Source organism: Leopardus geoffroyi, chromosome E1, assembly GCF_018350155.1.
Source record: "Leopardus geoffroyi isolate Oge1 chromosome E1, O.geoffroyi_Oge1_pat1.0, whole genome shotgun sequence".
NCBI classification, from domain to species: domain Eukaryota; kingdom Metazoa; phylum Chordata; class Mammalia; order Carnivora; family Felidae; genus Leopardus; species Leopardus geoffroyi.
The window spans coordinates 50,007,008-50,029,086 of record NC_059330.1 but is presented as its reverse complement, the minus strand read 5'-3'; the positions used below and the strand labels follow the sequence as shown (position 1 = coordinate 50,029,086).

At 41.0% G+C, this 22,079-nt stretch overlaps 1 protein-coding gene across 7 annotated transcripts in view; it reads left to right on the top strand.

The window, feature by feature from the left end:
* The window catches only part of LOC123603977 (ABC-type organic anion transporter ABCA8-like), a 95,582-nt gene that overhangs the window by 37,742 nt on the left and 35,761 nt on the right, over positions 1–22,079 (top strand). For 6 of the 7 annotated variants that reach the window (XR_006715150.1, XM_045489547.1, XM_045489546.1 and 3 more), the window contains 13 exons: positions 1,065–1,171; positions 2,078–2,304; positions 4,575–4,716; positions 5,021–5,206; positions 6,227–6,374; positions 9,295–9,463; positions 11,559–11,617; positions 12,600–12,710; positions 13,760–13,935; positions 14,618–14,737; positions 14,984–15,122; positions 15,928–16,018; positions 19,177–19,316. Coding sequence is in view for 6 of the 7 variants with exons in the window: in XM_045489547.1 (XP_045345503.1) it covers positions 1,065–1,171; positions 2,078–2,304; positions 4,575–4,716; positions 5,021–5,206; positions 6,227–6,374; positions 9,295–9,463; positions 11,559–11,617; positions 12,600–12,710; positions 13,760–13,935; positions 14,618–14,737; positions 14,984–15,122; positions 15,928–16,018; positions 19,177–19,316 (1,815 nt within the window). In the remaining variant the exon portion in view is untranslated. Of the gene's footprint in view, positions 1–1,064; positions 1,172–2,077; positions 2,305–4,574; positions 4,717–5,020; positions 5,207–6,226; positions 6,375–9,294; positions 9,464–11,558; positions 11,618–12,599; positions 12,711–13,759; positions 13,936–14,617; positions 14,738–14,983; positions 15,123–15,927; positions 16,019–19,176; positions 19,317–22,079 lie in introns of those variants that run through there. The other variant, XM_045489550.1, reaches the window with a different exon arrangement.

Genomic DNA, 22,079 nt, shown 5'->3' with positions numbered 1-22,079 from the left:
AACTGTGAGATCATGACCCAAGCCGAAGTCGGACGCTTAAGTGACTAAGCCACCCAGGTGCCCCATAAATAGTGTCTCTTTAATGCAGTTTCATACTCAATGGACTGATAGGCTTTTTTTTCTTTTTCTTTTTTTTTTTTTTTTTTTTGGTAAGAGTTTTTTCTTCAAAAGATGTTCTGATTGACCTGATTTAAACATAGTAGGTCATGCCCTCCAAACTCCCAGTTGCTCATTACTGCCTGTGGTGTATTTAATGCTAGGCAAAGCTTTAGGTCTCAATCCGTGTGAGACCTACTAATCTTTGGAAACACAAAAAGATTTTGTTTTGACAATACAAAATCGTGAAGAGAAGAGCTCAACAAGATTCTTTTTTTTTTTTTTTAATTTTTTAATGTTTAGTTTTGAGAGAGAGAGAGAGAGAGCACAGGGGAGGGGCAGAGAGACAGAGGGAGACATAGAATCTGAAACAGGCTCAAGGCTCTGAGATGTCAGTACAGAGCTGATGCAGGGCTTGAACTCACAAACCACGAGATCGTGACCTGAGCTGAAGTCAGACACTTAAGTGACTTGGCCACCCAGGTAGCCCCTCAACAAGATTCTCGATGGGTGAAGAAGCATGGAAGGTAGTGGAAGAAAGCACGGTGAATTCTCATTTAATGCAGAATGTTCCCTACAAGTACTCTGCCTGCCCTGCTTTGAGAATCATTACTCCCATTTATATTTTCTTTTTTTTTTTATTCTTTATTTTTGACAGAGAGAGACAGTGAGACAGAGTATGAGTGGGAGAGGAACAGAGAGAGAGGAAGGGAGATACAGAATCCGAAGCGGGATCCAGGCTCTGAGCTGTCAGCACAGAGCCCAATGTGGGGCTTGAAATCACGAATTGCGAGATCATGACCTGAGCCGAAGTCAGACACTTAACCGACTGAGCCACCCAGGCGCCCCCCCAATTTATATTTTCTTAGGCTTTGAGTCAAAATAACATTTGGAATCTGTAGCCATTGTAAAGTGCACTGTCTCCTGCGATCAGAGCTGAAACCACCCATCATCTTTTTTCCTTAAAGGTCATTGTTTTGAAATGAGTACTGAAGAGGTTAGCTGCCAAGTTTCACAATACTGGGAAAAAGGTTTTCTGGCTCTTCAAGCCGCGATCAATGCTGCTATTATAGAAGTGAGTACAAATGTTCCCAGCTAACTAACGTTCCGTGCAGATTAACGGTATGAGAAGCCTCAAAAGTTTCATGGAAGAATACAGAAATGGGTAGCCTTATTCTTTCGCTTGATCCCTGGTTTCGTTTTCTTTCTTTTTTTTCTCCTAAGTTTTATTTATTTATTTTTGAGACAGAGTATGTGTATGCAAGTGGGGGGAGGGGCAGAGAGACAGTGAGACAGAGAGAATCCCGAGAAACCCAGGAGGGAATCCCACACTAACAGCATGGAGCCCAATGAGGGACTCGAACCCGCAAGCTGTGAGATCATGACCTGAGCCGAAATCAAGAGCCTGATGCTCAACTGATTGAGCCACCCAGGTGCTCTGATCACTGGTTTCTTTAGATCGAAGTGTATTTAAGTTGATATGCCATGGGGACAATAGACATACATGGAAGAGAAATTTTCTCTCCCAAGGACTCAACCTTGTCAGGAAGCCAGGCATTTAATAAGAATCTTAGTAGAATGGGAGAAGGAGATCTAAATAAAGTCCCTGTAAGTAAACAAGTAAAACTTCTCAGCCTAGAATGCCATGGAAGAATTCCTAATCGAAGTAACATTAAAACTTAAGCTTAAGGTAAGATTTGCCAAGTACGTAAGGTCATAAAGGCACTTCAAGCACAGTGTAGGGCAGTGTTAGGCGGGGAGGTGATAAAACACACAGTAAATTTGGAGAACTCTGAGAACCTCAGAATGCCTGGAATCAAGGCTCCAAGTGGGCCAGTGGTGGAAGAAGGGAGTAAAAAGTTAGGCTAGCGTCACAGCCAGACCGACCAGTTACGTATTCAGAGGAAAACAGACGATTGAAAAGGAAACGAACATGCTATCCATTAAAATACAAATTTTGTTTACTGATGTATTTCCTCAGACCACAACAAATCATTCAGTAATGGAGGAATTGATGTCTGTCACTGGAAAAAATATGAAGATACATCCTTTTGTTTATCAAGGAGGTGTTGCCACTGATTTCTTCATTTTCTTCTGCATCATTTCCTTTTCCTCATTCATTTATTATGCGTCTATTAACGTTACAAGGGAGAGGAAGAAGATGAAGGGCTTGATGAGGATGATGGGTCTTCGAGATTCGGCATTCTGGTGAGTAAAGTGTAGCACAAATGAGTAAATGTCGGGATTCGGGGAAAGTGGGCTTCTTCAAAGCATCAGCATTCAAACTTAGTGATTTTCCAGCTCTTCCCTATGAATGGGGTAAATTCTCCTTGATGTAATGCTTGTCAGGATAAGGCTGTGGATTACTAGCCTTTTTGGACTGAAGAAGAAACATCAGGGTTGGGTTTGTGAGGTGGCTGTGAGGTGGAAATAGTGAGGGATGGCCGTTGAGTCTACTGGTAAGAGACTCAAGGTAGAAATGGTAGATTTGGGTATCTAAGCCAGGCGGCAGTGGAATTCAAGCCAGGACGGAACTGAAAGGGGAAAAAAGAAGTCAAGGATTAGAGCTCTCTTGAGACTAAAGATCTAGCATGATGGATATATTTGAGGGAACAAGTCAGCTGTATGAGACGGCGAATAGGGGCTGTGTAGTTTGAATTTAAAATCTTGGAAGCTGGGTAATTCCAAGGATGGACAAAGCCCTGTGTTGAGAGAGAACCTGAGCATGACTGAAAAAGCATAGGCGTGATGTTCATCACGAGGAGAAGGTAAAATAACAGAGACACTAGGAGGCCAGGCGGAATATGGGAAGGGCGACAAATTTGGAATCTGGAAGAAAATCCTATAGATTAATATTGAACTCTTTCTTAAGTAAGTTTGTTTATTTTGAGAGAAAGAGAGCATGCGAGCAAGGGAGGAGGAGAGAGAGAGAGAGAGAGAGAGCCTGATGCCGGGCTTGAACTCCATACCGTGAGATGATGACCTGAGCCGAAACCAAGAGTCTGATGCTTAACCGAGCCACCCAGGCACCCCTATTGAACTCTTTATTGAGTTAATATTGGAGGGAAGTATGGCCAAGCAGTGAAATCTAATGACTCTAGAGCCCGATGCCTGGACTTGAAACATAGTTACTTGACATCTTTGTTCAGTAAGTTCTTTGTGTATAAAATGAAGGAAATAAATAATGGTGTTTCTGCGTAGAGCTGTGGTGGGCATAACGTGATTCGATACTTGCTAAGTTTGTAAAACACGGTCCAGCATGGAGTAATTGCTGTATGTGTGGGCTATTATTTTTTTGGTTTTGCTGCTATCTTTGTCTTTCATTATTTCATTATATCCTTCAAAGAATATTTTTTTTTAATTTTTTTTTCAACGTTTATTTATTTTTGGGACAGAGAGAGACAGAGCATGAACGGGGGAGGGGCAGAGAGAGAGGGAGACACAGAATCGGAAACAGGCTCCAGGCTCCGAGCCATCAGCCCAGAGCCCGACGCGGGGCTCGAACTCACGGACCGCGAGATCGTGACCTGGCTGAAGTCGGACGCTTAACCGACTGCGCCACCCAGGCGCCCCTCCTTCAAAGAATATTAATCCACGTGAGAAAAGAATTGAAGAAAGGAAAGTGAACTATCCTAACAGTAAATGGATGGAGTTAGAGACCAAGTATGTAGACTTTTTGGTGTACGCATCCAGAGAAAGAAGAAAGCTTCCGCAAAAAGAGAAAGTGACAGCACTACACATAGGAGGAATTTTTTTTAACTCTGAGGAAATTCATAAAGCTCCTCACCCCTAGACAGGCCCCAGAGAGGAGAAAAGATCTGAGATTCAGGGCGCCTGGGTGGCTCAGTCAGTTAAGCATCCAGCTCCTGATTTCGGGTCAGGTCATGATCTCACGGTTCATGAGTTCAAGCCCCGTGTTGGGTTCTGTGCTGACAACGCGGAACCTGCTTGGGATTCTGTCTCTCCCTCTCTTTCTCAAAGTAAATAAATAAACTAAAACTAAAAAAAAAAAAGATCTGAGATGCATGGAGGGGTTACTCTGTACTAGGACAGGGTCCCACATAGACATGACTTCATTGATCTAATACTGTAATATTATTCCTATTGTCCAGAGCAATAACAAAACAATGAGGGGTTACAAAGTTTGCCCGAGGTCACAGAGTATGAGTACAGCAGAGAAAAATGTTTGAACCAAAATCAATCAGATTGGAAGACTATTTTCTCCCTTTCTCCACAATGCTACGTGTGTGTGCATGTATTTATGGGTGTGTATTTATGAAATTAATTTTTAGGAAGACGAATATTCCTAATTCCTAAAGAATTCTTCCCAACACATTTTCCTTGTATTTACATATCCTAAAACTCAATAAATATCTACTGAAAGAATGAGTGAATCAATGAATAATGTTAGAATCGATCCCCGGTCCTCCTTTCAATGAAACAGGAAATACTAAAATAAAATCTTGTTTCCACATTAGGCTCTCCTGGGGTTTACTCTATGCTGTCTCCATCTTCATTATGGCGCTTTTCTTGGCACTTGTTATAAAATCTGTCCAGTTTGTCATTCTGACTGGCTTCGTGGCGATCTTTATCCTTTTTTTCCTCTATGGACTGTCTCTGGTGAGTTGGTGAATTAAATTGCTTTCCATTCAACTCTGACCCTAAGGATCAAGTGTTGGTTTCCAATTAGGTTAATTATTCTCCATATCCCTTTTCATCATTGTCTGCTATTTGCCTGAGAACATCTATATATGTGATCTATAGTGTTTTGTAGTGCCAGTATATAGCGCGATTTGTAGAGAATAGTTTTGTATTATAGACAAAAAAGATGTAACTCTAATTTTGTGTATTAAATCCTTTATTTTGTTATGCTAATGATAATCCTTAGAGAAATATCAAGCAAATGGATCTTCTCTCATTTTAGATAGCTTTGGCTTTTCTCATGAGCGTCTTGATAAAGAAATCTTTCCTCACTGGTCTGATCGTGTTCCTTCTTACCGTCTTTTGGGGGAGTTTGGGATTCACGGCATTGTACAGGCACCTTCCGACATCCTTGGAGTGGATTTTAAGTTTTCTGAGCCCCTTTGCCTTCACACTTGGAATGGCCCAGGTGAGAAACAGTCTGATTGTTTATTGATGGCATTTCCTAAGCATCTTTCCCCTCTGGAATTCAGTTGTCTATCATCGTCTCTATGATGAGCATTGTAAGATTTAAAGCCCCAGTGCACAACACTTGGAAATTGCAAAGGTGAACTTGTAAAGCTTTGGATACACTGAGCTCAGCAAAATAAGCCATTTGGTGAGTGAAAAAATGGAAGATCAATATATAATTCATTAAAGACAACAATCTAAAGCATTTCCTTTGACTATTAATTAAATATGTATCTGATGCTGCAAATCTAAGTCTAAATCATTATTCCAGTTTGTACTTTGACTTAGTAATTGAATAGCTTAGTGATTGATGGTCCAAAGCACCATGTAAAAGAAAATTAAAAGTTAAAAACCTCTTGAAAATACATGAATTGACCAGTGAATTACGTTTCTGTTCATCAAATGTCCTTTGTCTTTATCTGATTCTCACCGTGAACTCACTTTGCTGTCCCTCCAATTAAATGGCAATGTTGATCATTACATACATAATTCTTAAGGAAAGGATTATTAATTATAGAAGACCCATTAACTTGAACATTATAGACAAGCCCACTTTTTCCACTGGTTCTCCTTAAACACACCAATTTTTTTGTGTGGGTTTCTTTTTTTTTTTTTTCCCCAAGAGCATGAACTCCTTCTTATGTAGTAATTTTCGAGCAGACCATACTTTTGTCCTATTTGTAAAAATTTATCTAAGGTTAAGCTCAAATGTCATTTTTTCCCATACTTCCCTTCCTCCTCCTAATGCTCCATTTTCACTTGGTACATAGTTGAATCACAGTAATTACTAAATTTCGTTATACTTGGTCACATGCCTATGCCTTCCAAAGATTTGAGAATTTTAACGTATGCAGTTTCATTCAACTTTGAACTCCCAGGATAGGGCAAAAAGTAGCTATTTTATATTTCTGCCAAACTGAACTGTTCAAAATTTATCATCAACCTAAGTTCCTTAAATTAATTTCTTTTTAATTTTCAGCTCTTACGTTTGGAGAATGACTTGAATTCTAATGCATTTCCTGATCCATCAGACTATTCAAATCTGATCGTAGCAACAAATTTCATGTTGGCTTTTGATCTTTTCCTCTATATGGCACTGACGATTTATTTTGAGAAAATTTTGCCAAGTGAGTAGTGACACAACGAACATTGTTTCCTAAAACAAATCTCCTAACACACGTGTTATTTATATTTGAAAAACTATTTGGGGCATCAACAGGAAGGAAATAAACAAGGTCATTGCCAATGGCCCAATTAGTTATTTCTTGCTACTTGACTGGTCAGAACTACAGCTTAAATTTTGTTTATAGGATCACTGATCTTTGAACTCCACTATGGTTTAAGCTTATAGTTGGTTTCTTTTTAAAGACTTGCTTAGAAAGCTATTTCCTAAATGGGTCTGGCGTGATACTCACTTAGCTCAGCAGTTCTTAGCCCTGGCTGTATGTAAAAAGGACCTGGAGAACTTTAAAAATACCAAGCACAATTCAACTCTGAGAGATTCTGATTCAGTTCGCCAGTGGTGGGACCAGGGCATCTATATTTTTAAAAATCTGCCCAGAGTGTCACAATAGGGAAGTCAGTAGGTCGTAAATTTTAATTTTTATCACCTTGCAAGTTAAAAGAATATGAGTTCATAAAAGCAATGATCTGTGTTATTCACAGAGGCAGCAAAGCACCCACCCCAGTATCTGACGCACACAAGGGACTCATAAATAGTTGGGGTCGAAATGCTAGCTCATTTTCTTCTCCCTCCTTTTATAGTCAGTCACAGGCGGGGTTTGTGTCTTGTACCTGTGCATCTGCTGTTCAAAACCGAATGCCAAGGCTTTCTTCACCCCACATAATCCAGCATTCCCACTTGTGGTTACATATCCAAAGGAAAGAAAATCACTCTCTGCACTCCTGCGTACATTGTGGCCATGATTCACAGTAACCAAGATATGGAAACAACCTAAGTATCCATCAGCGGGGGAATGGATAAAGAAAATGTGAGATATAGGGAATCTTATTTAAGTCTTTAGGAAAGAAGGAAATTCTGCCATTTGCAGCAACGTGGATGAACCTTATGGAGGACATTATGCTTGGTGAAAGAAAGCAGACACAGAAAGACAAACACTGCAGGATCTAATTTATACGTGACATCTAAAGAAGTCAAAAGAATGGTACCAGAGAATAGAATGATGGTTACCGAGGGCTGGGGGAGTAGGAGGAATGGGAGATGATAGTCACGGGGTACAAACTCTCAGGTATAACATGACTAAGTTCTGGACACCTAACATACAGTGTGGTGACTGTAGTTAATAATAATGTATTGTATGCTTGGAATTTGCTAAGATAATAGGTCTCAAGTATTTTCAGGACACACACACACACACACACACACGCACGCACGTAGAAAAAATGATCACCATGTGAGGTGATGATATGTTAATTAGCTCGATGGTGGTAATACCTCACAATGTATGCATATATCAAAACATCACATTGTATATGTATACAATTTTTATTTGTCAATCATACTTCAATAAAGCTGCAAAAATTATGAAAGTTACTGATGAAATCAACACATCGAATAGGTTTTTAAAAAGTCAACGGGGTTGCCTGGGAGGCTCAGTAAGTTAAGCGTCCAACTCTTAATTTGGGCTCAGGTCATGATCTCGTGGTTTCATGGGTTCGAGCCCCGTGTCGGGCTCTGCACTAACAGTGAGGGGCCTGCTTGGGATTCTCTCTCTCCCTCTCTCTGCCCCTCCCCCGCATGCGCTGTCTCTCTCTTTTAAAAAGGCCAGGATTAATCACTTGTACAAAGGGACAAAGGGGAAAGAAGGAGGGCAAAGGTGCAGAGAAACGTCTTGAGGCAGTGAATTGATCATGTTGTTGCGCTTAGATAATCCCTTAATAACAATAACTGTCTCTGCCCTTTAGAAGAGTCCAGAATAGTAGATGCCAGGATCTACAATTTTGGCTAAAACATTTGTTATATGGTTAGAATTATTTGCATCATCATTCATTAAGCCTGAATGTAAGCCTGAATCCAAATGGTGACTTTGTTCAAAATTCTTTTAAAGATAAGAAATATGAATGAGAGAAAGGAAAACTAACTGGCTAAAATGACAGAATTCTGTAATGGTAAATCTGGTGGTAGAAGGAACCCAGTACAGCTACGTGCTTTCGTTGGTTAGATTTCCTAATCAAAGGAAAGAGATACGATTAATTATATATCAAATGGCAGGTGAATAGAGAGTGTTCGGTCAATATTGAATGAATGAATGAATGACAACACGTGAAAAGTACACATAATTTGACAGCCCATCATCATTACACTGGAGGTCACTTGCAGAATATTAGGGAAATACAATTTTTGTATTTCATAATGTCTCCTAACACGTAGGGAAACAGAGGTGATCATTGAATGCAAATACACCGTGGATTAATTTCCAGAAAGAGGTTCGTGCATAGTAAATTTGCTTCAGAGGAAAGTTATTATCTGGGGATGAAATAGAGGATAACCCCAAAGTAGCTTTTTGAAAAATTCCACTCTGTTAAATTTCAGTAAATTGTTTTGCCCCTTTTCTCGCCCTTTCTTACAGCGTGTCCCCTATTTTCGTTAATTCCTATAATCCTGTTCTGTTTTCTCCCGGAATATTCGTATCCAGTAGTGGCTTCCGAGTCTCTTCTCCCTTTGTGGGGGGCGTGGGGGGCACGATACCTGGACTCCTAACGTAGCACTCAGGATGCTTAGCATATCTCGCATTTGTATTCTAGTGTCTGGCTTTCTGGGGATTAAGAAAAGTCCTCACATTTACTTAAATTCCTCCTGGACTTTTTCAAATCCTCTGATGGGAACAATGATCATAATAGAGACATCTTGGTGATTTTTTTTCTCCTGACGAAACTACACATGTCAAGGAAAATATGTTCATTACCTGTGTTGATGACACGTTCAGGTTTATGGGCAAAGGGGTCCTATTGCTCTGCCTTATTAGGGCGACTCTTTCCCTTAAACTGATGACTGACCCAAGATTTAATTGTCTCCTGGCCATGTAGATAAATACGGACATCAATATCCCCCCTTGTTTTTCCTGAAGTCTTCCTACTGGTCACGGCAACCAAAAGCTGATTGTGTGGCCCTTGAAGATGAAATACGTTCTGATCCTTCATCTAATGACTCTTTTGAGCCAGTGTCTCCAGAATTCCATGGCAAAGAAGCCATCAGGTAACAAGGATGCAAATGAACAGGGCCAAGACCGAGACACTAACAGCACCTAAAGCAAGCACAGTTCTCTTCTGTGCCCTCTAGACGGCTCCGACCTAACCTCCATGCTACCTTCGTCATTTCCCAGTTCACGTTTAACCCTTTTTATCTTATATCGTTGGCTTTTACATTAAATACTAACAGGGGGCGCCTGGGTGGCTCAGTTGGTTAAGCGTCTGACTCTTGATTTCAGCCCAGGTCATGATCTCACAGTTCCTCAGTTCAAGCCTCGCGTTGGGCTCCGTGCTGAGCGTGGAACCTGCTTGGGATTCTCTCTCTTCCTCTCTCTGCCCCCCCCCCTACACTCATGCTAGTGTGCATGCACGCTCTCTCTCTCTCTCTCTCTCTCTCAAAAAATAAGTAAATAAACTTAAAAAATTAATAAATTCGAATTTAGATTGCACCAACAAAAATAATTCAATGAAAACCCTGCCTGTATTCTCCATCTTTTATCTGTTGTTTCTCCCCTCCATCCGTAGCCTGTCCCATTTCTTTGCCCGGTCTCATTTATTCACACTTTGCCCTACCTCATTTTTTATACTCCTTGTGTTCTTCTCTGTTCTTTTTTCTTGTTTTAACTTCTTTCCTCTTCTACGTATTGCCTTTTCAAAGAGAATGAAAGAATAGGGGAGAGGTAGGGAGAAAGGATCTGGAGATAGACCCAAGGAGAATTGAGGAAGATGTGCCTTAGAGTGTCCTGCACGTCTTCATTCCAAATGTGTGTTTTGCTTGGTGCTAGCAACTTTTCTTTCCAAATAAGAAAATAGGAAGAGAGTCCTCCAGATCCCTGACTGTTCACATCTTACTCGTCCATCAGTGACCCCCCACCTGTCAGTCCTTTGTGAATGGTCTCAGATGACCTCAGCCTACAGAGCTTCTAGAACCTGTTCCAGTTTTTATTTCAGCCTGTTCCATTTTTTTCTTCTATCCTTACGTCTGTCCTATGGTTTAAGCTGGGTTGAACTTCCAGCAGAGCGGCTGGGAGGGAGCAGAGCAATGGCTTTCTTTAATCTGCTTAATTTAATCTGTTTTCTATTTGTTTAATCTTTATTCAATTTCTTTTTGTATTTCTTCTATCTCTTTAGCATCTCACCCAACTAAAAGTGCTATGGAGTGATAGTAAATGGGGTGAAAATAGAGATGAAGAAGCTAATCAAACAATTCAATATGAATGGAACCTGAGTCACTTGAAGAATAGTAGATGATACAATAAGAAACATAAATTTGATTTAGTTGATGGATTATATATTTACTACCCAATAGAATAAAACAGATAAAGTGCCTAGCATTCCAGATCTGTAATAGCACCCAGAATATGTTGATTGTATTCCTTCCTATTATCATAATCAACATAATCTAACCAATATCATTTTATGCTTATTGACCGTTTACCATGAACCAAGCACAATGCATACAAGATGAACTATGTTACTCAACCTCCACCACAACCCTAAAACACTCAAAAGTTTGAGGTTGCAAAAGCTGAAACTTACCTGGAACAAGTACGTTGACTAAGGCAACAGCTACTAAATTCTGTATAAGACTGTAAAACCCATGCCATCACTGTTACAATCTTTGCCTGTCTTCCTTCCTCCACCCTTGTGCCTCTTAACCTACTCCTGGAGACCTTGACTCAAGATAACCAAAGATACCCATAACCTGTGCCAGTATTGCATAATGAACCTTTCAGTATCAGATGCCCATGTTACCTGTCGGTCTAGCTTCCTTGGCTTTGCAGTTTAGAGATGATCCCTGCTTTCAGTACTAATGTCGGGCCATACCCTAATCTTTGAAATCAGAAGGACTGGTAATGAGATCCAAGCATAGGTAAATGTATAAAACTGATCAGGTGAGGCTCATGTGCAGCCCGGACTGGGAAGCAGTATTCTAGCCGATTCTCTCTCACACAAGCATGACTTTATGAGGGTGAAATCTCATACCTTCTTGTACCCTGAAGATAAGATTCATCCAGTCCCAGCAACCAAACCAAGAATGACAAGCTGAAGAAAATTGTCACACCTTGAAATATATTTTCTTTTCTTTTTTGTTTTTCCAGAATCAGAAATGTTACCAAAGAATTTAAAGGAAAGTCGGGTAAAATAGAGGCTTTGAAGGGTAAGAAAAGAAGAACGCTTCGTTATAATGTTGATACTGATTTCCTCCTTTTAATTCAATTTTGTTGGTTGTGGTGGTGGTGGTGGGCAATCACTGGTGGCATTTCAGATTTGAAATGAGTCATTTGAGGGGCGCCCGGGGTGGCTCAGTCGGTTAAGCAACTGACTTCGGCTCAGGTCACGATCTCACGGTTCATGGGTTCGAGCCCTGCGTCGGGCTCTGTGCTGACAGCTCAGAGCCTGGAGCCTGCTTCGGATTCTGTGTCTCCCTCTCTCTGCCCCTCCCTTACTCGCGCTCTGTCTCTCTCTGTCTCAAAAATAAATAAAATGTAAAAAAAAAAAAAAAGTAATGAGTCATTTGAGCCACACGATAAAATTTCCCTTCTAATACATTACTTTGCATAAAAGTTAGAAAAAAGATTGATGATACGTTAGAATGTATGTACTTGAAAGATGTATTGTGTAATACTGAGGTACTGTAAGGAAATCCTGGGTTTTTTTTTTTTCCTACAAATCCAAACGTTTCTTCTGTAATTCCAAAACTGTTGCAGGGATTATATATTCTTCTGCTGTGCAAACAAAAAAGCAATGTATCTCAAAGGAACATTAGTCACATAGTGATCGACTGAATGATTAATCTGTTGTTTAGTCCATAAATATTCACATCCATCTACTTTATGCCGGGCAATGTCAATAAACCTAGGAGTATGAGACATGTTTCCTGCTGTGAAACCAAGTAATTTCAAAATTTCAGAACAGGGTAGACCTGTAAACTTCCAAATGCGTGTTTTATTATTTTTATTTTGAATGTGACAACCCAGAGCATTCATATTTAGAAAACATGGCCATTCAAGGAAATAAAAAGGCAGTCCATTAGTTCCATAATATAGTTTTGTTTGTAATTTTATCTTCCTTCCTGTCGCCCTACTTTTTTCCCTTCCTTCCTTTCTCCCATTCTTTTTTCCTTTCTTTTTTCTATCTAGGTCTGGTATTAGACATATATGAAGGCCAGATCACTGCAATACTTGGTCACAGTGGAGCCGGGAAATCAACACTGTTAAACATTCTTAGTGGGCTCTCAGTTCCCACCAAAGGTAAGAGGTTTTTCCCAAAGTCAGGTCGATGTATATATATAGATATCAGCTCTTACTATAAAGTCCTTCTGATCGTTAATCACAAACACAAATAACTGTGGACAAATGGAAGTTAGTTCATAGTGTTAGTCTACAGAGGTATGCGATACTGGATTGATACATATATGAAATTTGAGTCTTTCGTGAGAATCAGTTTCTTGATCATAAGTTACCCTTTGGCATTCGAACTTGTACCTGTTAGCTTTTGCTGCATAACAAGCATCCTCAAAATGAATGGCTTAATATAAAGATGTTTTATCATTTCTCACGATTCAGTGGGTTGACTGGCTCGTGTTTCCGCCTGGACTGAGTTGTCTGGTGCCGGATGTTTTGGCATAGCCTCACCCACGTATGTGGGGCTTCAGTTAAGAATGCTGCTCTTCTCTGTTTACACGGACTTTCATCTTCCAGGAGTCTGGTCAGGATTCTTCAGCCGGGGGTCCATGAGCCCAGAAGCCAAGAGAGGGCAAATACATCCCAGGGTGGAGGCAAATTCACAGCCTCTGCCTGGATCACATTTCCTAAGATCGTTTATTATATCGCCAAGCCTAAATGTGAAGGGTGGAAAAATAGATAACATCTTGATGATAAAGCTGCAGATGGGACTTTCTGTTTTCTTCCAGTATACCACACGACCAAAACAGAAGTTCATAATGCCTACGTTATATAAACCTTGGAGAGAAAATCGTGTATCTAAAATGTAATTGATAAATATATAGTGATTTTTCATCTAGATAGATCTTCCTTTTCTTAAGTTTTTGTTTCATTTCCAGTTAGTTCACATACAGTGTAAAGTGAGTTTCAGGTATACAATATAGTGATTCGACACTTCATACAACACCCAGTACTCCTTACGGCAGCTGCACCCCTGAATCCCCATCACCTGTTTCACCCACCCCCCCCCACCTCCCCTCTGGTAACCATCAGTTTGTTCTCTATAATTAAGAGTCTGTCTAGAAAGATCTCAATTCAAGCATTCCTCTGATATTAACTCTTAGCCTTTATTACAGGTTCAGTCACCATTTATAATAATAAGCTTTCAGACATGGCTGACCTCGATAATATCAGCAAGCTCACTGGGATTTGTCCGCAATCCAACGTGCACTTTGATTTCCTCACCGTGAAGGAAAATCTCAGGCTGTTTGCTAAAATAAAAGGAATTCGGCCGCATGAACTGGACAAAGAGGTACAGAAACATGTTAGAATTAATGTAGGGGTCAAAAAGAGATTGTGAACTCTATTTGTACTGAGTTCTTTATGCTTTCATTAAATTATATTGGTGCAAATCACGTATAAGTGTTCGACGAAATCGAACTTAGATAACATCTAATATTTATGTGTAACTTCCAGTGTGCCAAGCAGTATCCTTAACTTCAAAGAGAATAATTGGCTGATTCCTCACAACCACTCTCAGAAATAAGTACTGTTACCATCCCCATTTTATACATGTGGAAACTGAGGTTCACGATCAAGATTATGCAGCTAGTTAAAGTGGAGTGGTATTCAAATCCAGGCAGCCTGCCTCAGGTTCCATGCTTTCAGCCATTACACCTTACAGCCTTGCGTTTTCTTTTTTTTTTTTTTTTTTAATGTTTTATTTATTTTTGAGACAGAGAGAGACAGAGCATGAACGGGGGAGGGTCAGAGAGAGAGGGAGACACAGAATCGGAAGCAGGCTCCAGGCTCCGGGCCGTCAGCCCAGAGCCCGGCGCGGGGCTCGAACTCACGGACCGTGAGATCGTGACCTGAGCTGAAGTCGGATGCTTAACCGACTGAGCCACCCAGGCGCCCCCAGCCTTGCGTTTTCAAATTTAACAAGAAAAGAAACAAAATCTTGATTTGTGACATAAAGCTTCTTATTCGGTTAGATACAAAGAGTTTTGCTGGAGTTGGAGATGAAAAACATCCAGAACGTCCTTGCTCAAAACTTAAGTGGCGGACAGAAAAGAAAACTCAGCTTTGCGATTGCCATTTTAGGAGATCCTCAGGTAAGTAAGTCAGACTAAATTTGGAGATGAATTCAAAATTTCAAAAATGAAACTTTGGTAGTGGTTCAAACCTTTTATTTGCAAAAGGACATCTGTGCCAAGGGATTGATGATAGAACATGAAATATAAGAACAAAATCTTAACTACCATATCCTTTTAAATATGTAAGTCATGTGGTTTCTGCGTGTTTTCTGGAAGAACTGTGCTTTACTGTAAACACACTTTATATACATCCCTCCTCGGTAGGTTTTCCTATTGGACGAACCAACTGCGGGACTGGATCCCTTTTCAAGGCACCTTGTGTGGAACCTCCTGAAGGAGTGGAAAGCAGACCGTGTGGTCCTCTTTAGTACCCAGTTCATGGATGAGGCTGACATCCTGGCTGGTAACTGCCGATTTCCTTTAAGTGTCATCGTGAGGTCTTTATGAGACTTGGGAAATATGGATTTGTATCCTGAGCCGCTGTGTTTTATAATCTGGTCATCTAGTTGTACCTAGCAATCCGAACAGCTGGTAATGATATGAACTGGGCCCGACGAGTCTCACTCCCAACCTTTTCCGTGTGTCTCCTAGAATTTTCTATCATTTGATGTTACAAGGGCATCATCTGCCAGGAAACTCAATTATTGTGAAGTGAGAGTCTGTATTCTAATACCTTAATCCTTTTACTCAAAGTTAAGGTACACTGACTTGACATATTCGAATAATGGTTTGGTCCGTTAAAATAGATAGTGCAACAACAGTCTATATTAGAAGACGTATCCACATAACCTCCCGGAGTGGTTAGATGGCAAAACAGTAGGCTAAAGTCTACAAGTAAGATTAAAGTGTGCCTGTTTCAATGAGTTTTTATGAAGCGCTGTATTTGAAAATGCAGGGGTGCCTGGGTGGCTCAGTCCGTTAAGCGTCCGACTCTTGATTTCAGCGCAGGTCATGATCTCACGGTTCATGAGGTCAAACCCTGCTTCAGGCTCTGCTCTAACAGCGTGGAACCTGCTTGGGATTCTCTCCCTCTCTTGCTGTCACTCCCATGCTCTCTAAACCAACAAACCAACAAACAAATAAATAAATAAACTTCAAACACACACAATAAAGAAAATGTGGAAGCTCCTAAATTAGAGTAGAATCATAGAGTGGGAAAGAGTGGACGACTTCTTACGAAACTTTCTTCTTTGCTTCTTGCTTTTCAGATCGGAAAGTGTTTCTCTCCAGCGGGAAGCTGAAGTGTGCAGGCTCTTCTCTGTTCCTCAAGAAGAAATGGGGCATTGGATATCACTTAAGGTAGAGCCACATGAGGAGGCTGGGAAACTGAGAAAGGCACATGATGTAAGCACGATGTTTGATGGAATGAATACATTACAGCACAGGTGAAACGCTTTATTTGTCCCACACCGATATTTGCATGTGCATATGTGGAGGTATTTACACACATATATGGAATTGGTCTGTATATAGGAGAGAGGTTGACGGGTAGATTTTAGAGACTGAAAATACAAGATAACAAAAAAGCCGAGATAAATGTGATAGAAAATCCATCCACAGCACGCTGTTAAGGAAGGTTTGGATTGAAGGAACTTTCACGGCTGACACGTGGTATTATCCACCCTTCTCCCCCTCACCCACATGTTAACATCGTTTCTTGAGTCGGCTCCTTGCTTCTACTTGATCTCTCAGCGGGGCTGTTCGTGTGCTTCCTCTTCTCTCCGTCCTCTTCATTTTATTTTTATCATTATTTTCAATCAACTGGGGTTGATGGAGTCATTCAGAGAGAAGATGCGTACCATCGTTTTATTTAAATCTTGAGTTTTTTGAGATAGAAACTATTGCTATTTTTATTCTACAAATAAACGTAGAGTGCCCCTGGGTTCGTAAGTGAGAGAGCCAGGAATGGAATCTGGATATTTTTAGCTTTGAAGGCTAATATCCAGATCTGTATTTTAAATTAATGTTTCTTTATTCGTGAATTGGTCGGTTTGTCAAAAGTATAACTCTAACTTATGGCATCTGTAACTTAAATTATATATATATATATATATATATATATATATATATATATATGTATATGACACAAGAAACAAAAAAAAACATTAATGGCTCCATTTTATCTATCATAATCCAAATTTTGCTGTCATATGAAACTGGTGTGGCCCACCCTATTGTGACTTCCATATTACTCGCCTTTAGTTAAAAATTAAATATGCAGGGCGCCTGGGTGGCTCAGTTGGTTGAGTGTCTGACTCTTTATTTTGGCTCAGACTGATCTCACGGTCGTGGGATCGAGCCCCATGTCCGGCACGGCACTGAGGGTGGATGGAGCCTGCTTAAGATTTTCTCTCTGCCTCCCTCTGCCCCTCCCCCGCTCCTGTTCTCTCCCTGTCTCTCAAGAAAAAAAGAAAGAAATACACATTGTTCATTGCACGCGCCTGTCGTGACCTACATTTCCCCTTGTCCGAGGTTATTTCCAGAGGCTGGCAGTTTTCTTGGGTCGATTCCCGCCTGTTTTCGTCCTATGGAGTTATTTGAATGCTGTCTCGTGTAGCTTTTGCTAATCTTCCAGCTCCGTGTGTCGTCCCGGTGTTTCATTTCTCCAGGCACATTGTTTGAGTTGCTTCTTGGAAATGAATTAAGCTCTCTGCAACTCTGTTTCCTCGCTTACCAAGTGGGCATAACAATTCCCAGTTGCAAGTAAAGGTCAGAGACGAGCAAACGACGTCGCGCCTCGTACAGAGCATCGAAACAGAACGTGTTCTCTAAGTAAAAAACGCTGGTCAGGATCCCTGCATCCCCGGGTATTGAGGTATCGCCCGTGGCCTGCTTCCACATTGCAGCAGCAATGTTGAAGATTTGCAGTAGAGACCCACTGGCCGCAAAGCCTAAAACATTTACCACGTATTCCGTTTTCAGAAACGAGCCTACTGCCCTCCATTTCTAAGCTATAGGCCCCCCGAGGAGGGTACATTTTCTGCTCCCTCAGTCCTCTCTGGTGCCCAGCACAAGTTGTTGTAAGTAACCAAGAAGTATCTATTACATTGTTTTTATTTCAGGGGGCAGCAGCACCATGGAGAACAGTTACGATTTGGGGGGTGTTATTTAGTTTTTGGGTTTTTTTTTGCTTCATTCTCTCAGTGAGTTTCACTGCCTCTAAAAATGAAAGGGATTCTCATTTGTTCTTAATACGCACCAGTAGGCGTAGTTTCTATGTAAGCATTTGATCAAATAAAGTAGCCATTTTTTTAAAAAGAAAGTTTATTTGTTTATGTTGAGATAGAGCGAATACAGGCAGGTGAGGGGCAGAGAGGAGAAACAGAAGCCCAAGCAGGCTCCGTGCCGTCAGCGCAGAACTTGGTGCGGGGCTCAAACCCACAAACCGTGAGACCGTGACCTCAGCCGAAATCAAGAGTTGGATGCTCAACCGACTGAGCCACCAAGGTGCCCCTAAAAAAGCCTTGTTTAAAGGACTTACTAAGTACAGGCATCACTATTACCCAGTTCTTCGGACAGCCTTAAACATCAGGAATCATTATTCCATTTTGCTAATGAGCAGACTGTCCAGATAGGGCAAGCAGCACACTTCAAACGGCAAAACCGAGTTTAGAAGGCAAGTCACTACTGGTATTTGTCTATTGTATACTTTAAAACCTGGATTCATATGTTTTTGTTTTTCTACATTACGGAACTACCCATGGTATTTTTTAATGGCTAGACTGTTCTTCTCTATGATTCTGTGTTCTTGGTCAAAGTTCTGGGGTTAACACTGCAAAGAGAGCAAAAATTAGTGATCTCAACGACTCACACCCACATTCGTCCACAATTCATTTCTGTCTGTGCCCCATTTCCTTCAGAGCATTTACTCCTACCGCATTTACTACTAATCATTTATTTTTCTGTTTGTTGACTTGTTTTCTCCCTGTCTCCCCACCCGACAGTAAACTCCGTAAGAACAGGGCAGCGTTTTTATTCACCGCTGTACACCCTCAGCATTTAGGGAAGTTTTTTGTCACATACTAAGAACTTAATAAATTTGTATGGAAGAGCCAGTTGAAGAACGGAAACTGTTTTGTCCCTGCCTATCAAAATTCCCTTCTGTTTTCCCAATACAGTAATCCTATTCAGCCAAATTAAACTCCCTTTGAAAAATCTTCACCATTTTCCACTTTGTGTAGTCCTGCTGTGTCCCTGCTGTCTCTACTCTGCCACTGTTCTCCTTTTAAGGACTTAAGTCAATATTAACTTGTTCTGGGCATCATCTCTAAATAACCTGACCAGTGGTTCTGATTAGCTCCCTCTGCCTTCTCCTATTACATTTATACAATCTGAGATTTTTTCCCCTTTATTTCATGTTTGAATGGCCTATCTCTTGCATAGAAGTCATTTTCTTCATGCTATTGAAGACTGTGTCAAATAACATATATCTTTCTTTTTTATTTTTCAAACACCAGTTTGCAGTTGAATGAAATGTGTGTTCAGGAAAAAATAACATCGCTGGTTAAACAGCACATCCCCGATGCCAAATTATCAGCCGAAAGTGAAGGAAAACTTGTCTACACATTGCCCTTGGAAAGAACAAGTAAATTTCCAGGTAAGCACACTGTGAAATGAAACGTGTAAATAATATTTATAATCATAATGATAATTCTTACAGCATATATTGAGAGCTTACAATGTGTTCAGGCATTTGAAACATGATGCAAAGAAGAAGACAGTGGTTGGATGATTTTATCGATTGTAAGAAATATTATATTTCAGTAGTTGCATTGCAATGTCTGGGCATTCTAGGGAACTCTTTAAGTCGTTCATTCCTTCTGTGGTGCATAGCAGAATCTTCTAGTGTTCGTAACTGTGAATGAACACAAGTGGTTGAAAACGTCTGGCTTAGCCATTACGTTAAACAGCCCCGTGATTGGTCCTTTTCGTTCTCGACAGGATTTTTGTGATAGCTTTGGGGTTTTTATGCCAATACATAAAAGTTTACTTTAGGACCGCCATTTTGAATTCTTTGTCGGGTAAATCATAAAGCTTCATTTACGAAGGTCTGTTTCTGGAAGTTTGTCTTGTTTCTTTGTTGGGGGCATCTCCCACTGATGTCTCCTCTTCCTTCACACTCTGTGTGGATGCCTGCACATTACGTAAAGCGGGCACCTCTCCCAGGCTTCACAGGCTGGCTTTCTGCAGGAAAGGGGACACCAGCGATCAGCCTGGTCAGAGATTCAGAGGGCTGCCATCAACTCTTTTGAAGCAGGCAGCTGTGGTTTTTGTCTGTGCTGAGCCAGAGAGTGAGTAATGGCACCACGTAAACTATAATAATCAGGTTTGTGTGATATTGGCGGAGTGATAGACACGTAGACAGAACGGAATAGAGAATCCAGAAACAGACCCACAGAGATACGCCAGGCCAATTTTCGACAGAAGTGGAAAAGCAATTCAATGGAGGAAAGATAACCTTTTCAACAAATGGAACACGTGGACCCACAGGCATAAACGTGAACCTTTATCTAAATCTTCTACCTTAGGGGCGCCTGGGTGGCGCAGTCGGTTAAGCGTCCGACTTCAGCCAGGTCACGATCTCACGGTCCGTGAGTTCGAGCCCCGCGTCGGGCTCTGGGCTGATGGCTCAGAGCCTGGAGCCTGTTTCCGATTCTGTGTCTCCCTCTCTCTCTGCCCCTCCCCCGTTCATGCTCTGTCTCTCTCTGTCCCAAAAATAAATAAACGTTGAAAAAAAAATAAATAAAATAAAATAAATAAATAAATAAATCTTCTACCTTAGATAGAAATCAGCTTAATATAAATCATGGACTTAAAAGGAAAATGTAAAGCCATAAAATGTTTTAAAAATAAATAAGAGGAAAATCTTCAAGCCATGAAAACATATGCACACAGAACCCCTGTACGTGAATGTTTATAGCAGCTTTATCTGGAACAGACAGCAGCCGAAACCACCCAGATGCCCTTTAACAAGTAAAGGGTTCAATTCTAGAACTGTCGTGACATTGCATTGCCACTCAGCAGTAAAAAGGAACAAGCCACCGACTGGCATATGCAACAACCTGGATGAATATTCAGAGAATCATCCTCAGTGGAAATAGCCAATCCTAAATGAAAACATACTATGACTCAGTTTGTAGAACGTTCTTGAAATAGCAGAATTATAAAAATAGAGAAGGGATTAATAGTTGCCATAGGGTTGGGAAAAGACGGAATCAGGAGAGATGGTTGCAGCTATAAATGGGTAGCATGATCTTTGTGGGGATGGGAATATTCTGTATCTTTTTCTTAAATGTCTATTTATTTATTTTGAGAGGGAGAGATATCGAGCACGAGCAGGGGAGGGGCAGAGAGAGAGGGGGGGAGAGAGAGAGAATCCCAAGCAGGCTCTGCACCGTCAGTGCAGACAGGGCCTGACGTGCGGCTCAAACCCGCGAACCGTGAGATCATGACCTGAGCCAAAACCGAGAGTCGGACACTTAACCAACGGAGCCCCCCCAGGCACCCTGGAAATGTGCTGTATCTTGATTGTATTTTCACTAGGGTGGTTGTGATCATTGTACTGTGGCTTTTTAAGATATTACCGTTGGGGGACACGGAGTGAAGGGTACAGATCTCTCTGTATTGTTTTTTTTACAACTGCTTGGGAATCTAAAATGAGCTCAACATAACAAGTTGAATTAAAACAGAAAGAAAAAGTGTACTTATTATATATGTCATTCAGAAAACCTGCTCCCTGGTAGAGAGGCCCTCTAGGAGGGCCACACTGGATGGTGGAAGAAATTAACTGGGCCATACGTGTGGTTAACAGACACATAGATTAACCCCACGAAGTCATTCACATATACATTTTATGGCGACAGCACAGACGTTCCTAAGAGCCATGGGGCGAGATGTTAATCAAATCCTGATTGATGTGTTTTCACAGTCGTTACAATTTGGAGGAGGTTTGTCCAATTTTAGGGAAAGTGAAGAATGACACAAACCACTCATTAGCAGTTTGAATCTCACCTCTTTCCTGCCCTTCCATACATACAACTCTGGTCAAGACAGAAAGCTTTTAACTTCTCCTTTTGCCCAGGGAGAAACTGTAGGTGGAAGGCTCAGGACTTCTGTAATCCTGCTAGGATTTAAAATTAGGTTTCAATTCAGGCTTCATTTAATTATCTGCTATTATTCAGATCCAGACAGGCAGAGACAGTGTTCATTATATTAAGAACAGTGGATGATGCAAAAGTGGCTTTGGTCAACGAACTAAAGGGTGCAGGGACAGAGCATCGCTGGAGGAGGCACCGACCTCCAGTTTCCCACTACGACAAGATGCCCTGAGTCCATTCTGCGTTCTCGATGACATCTTGTG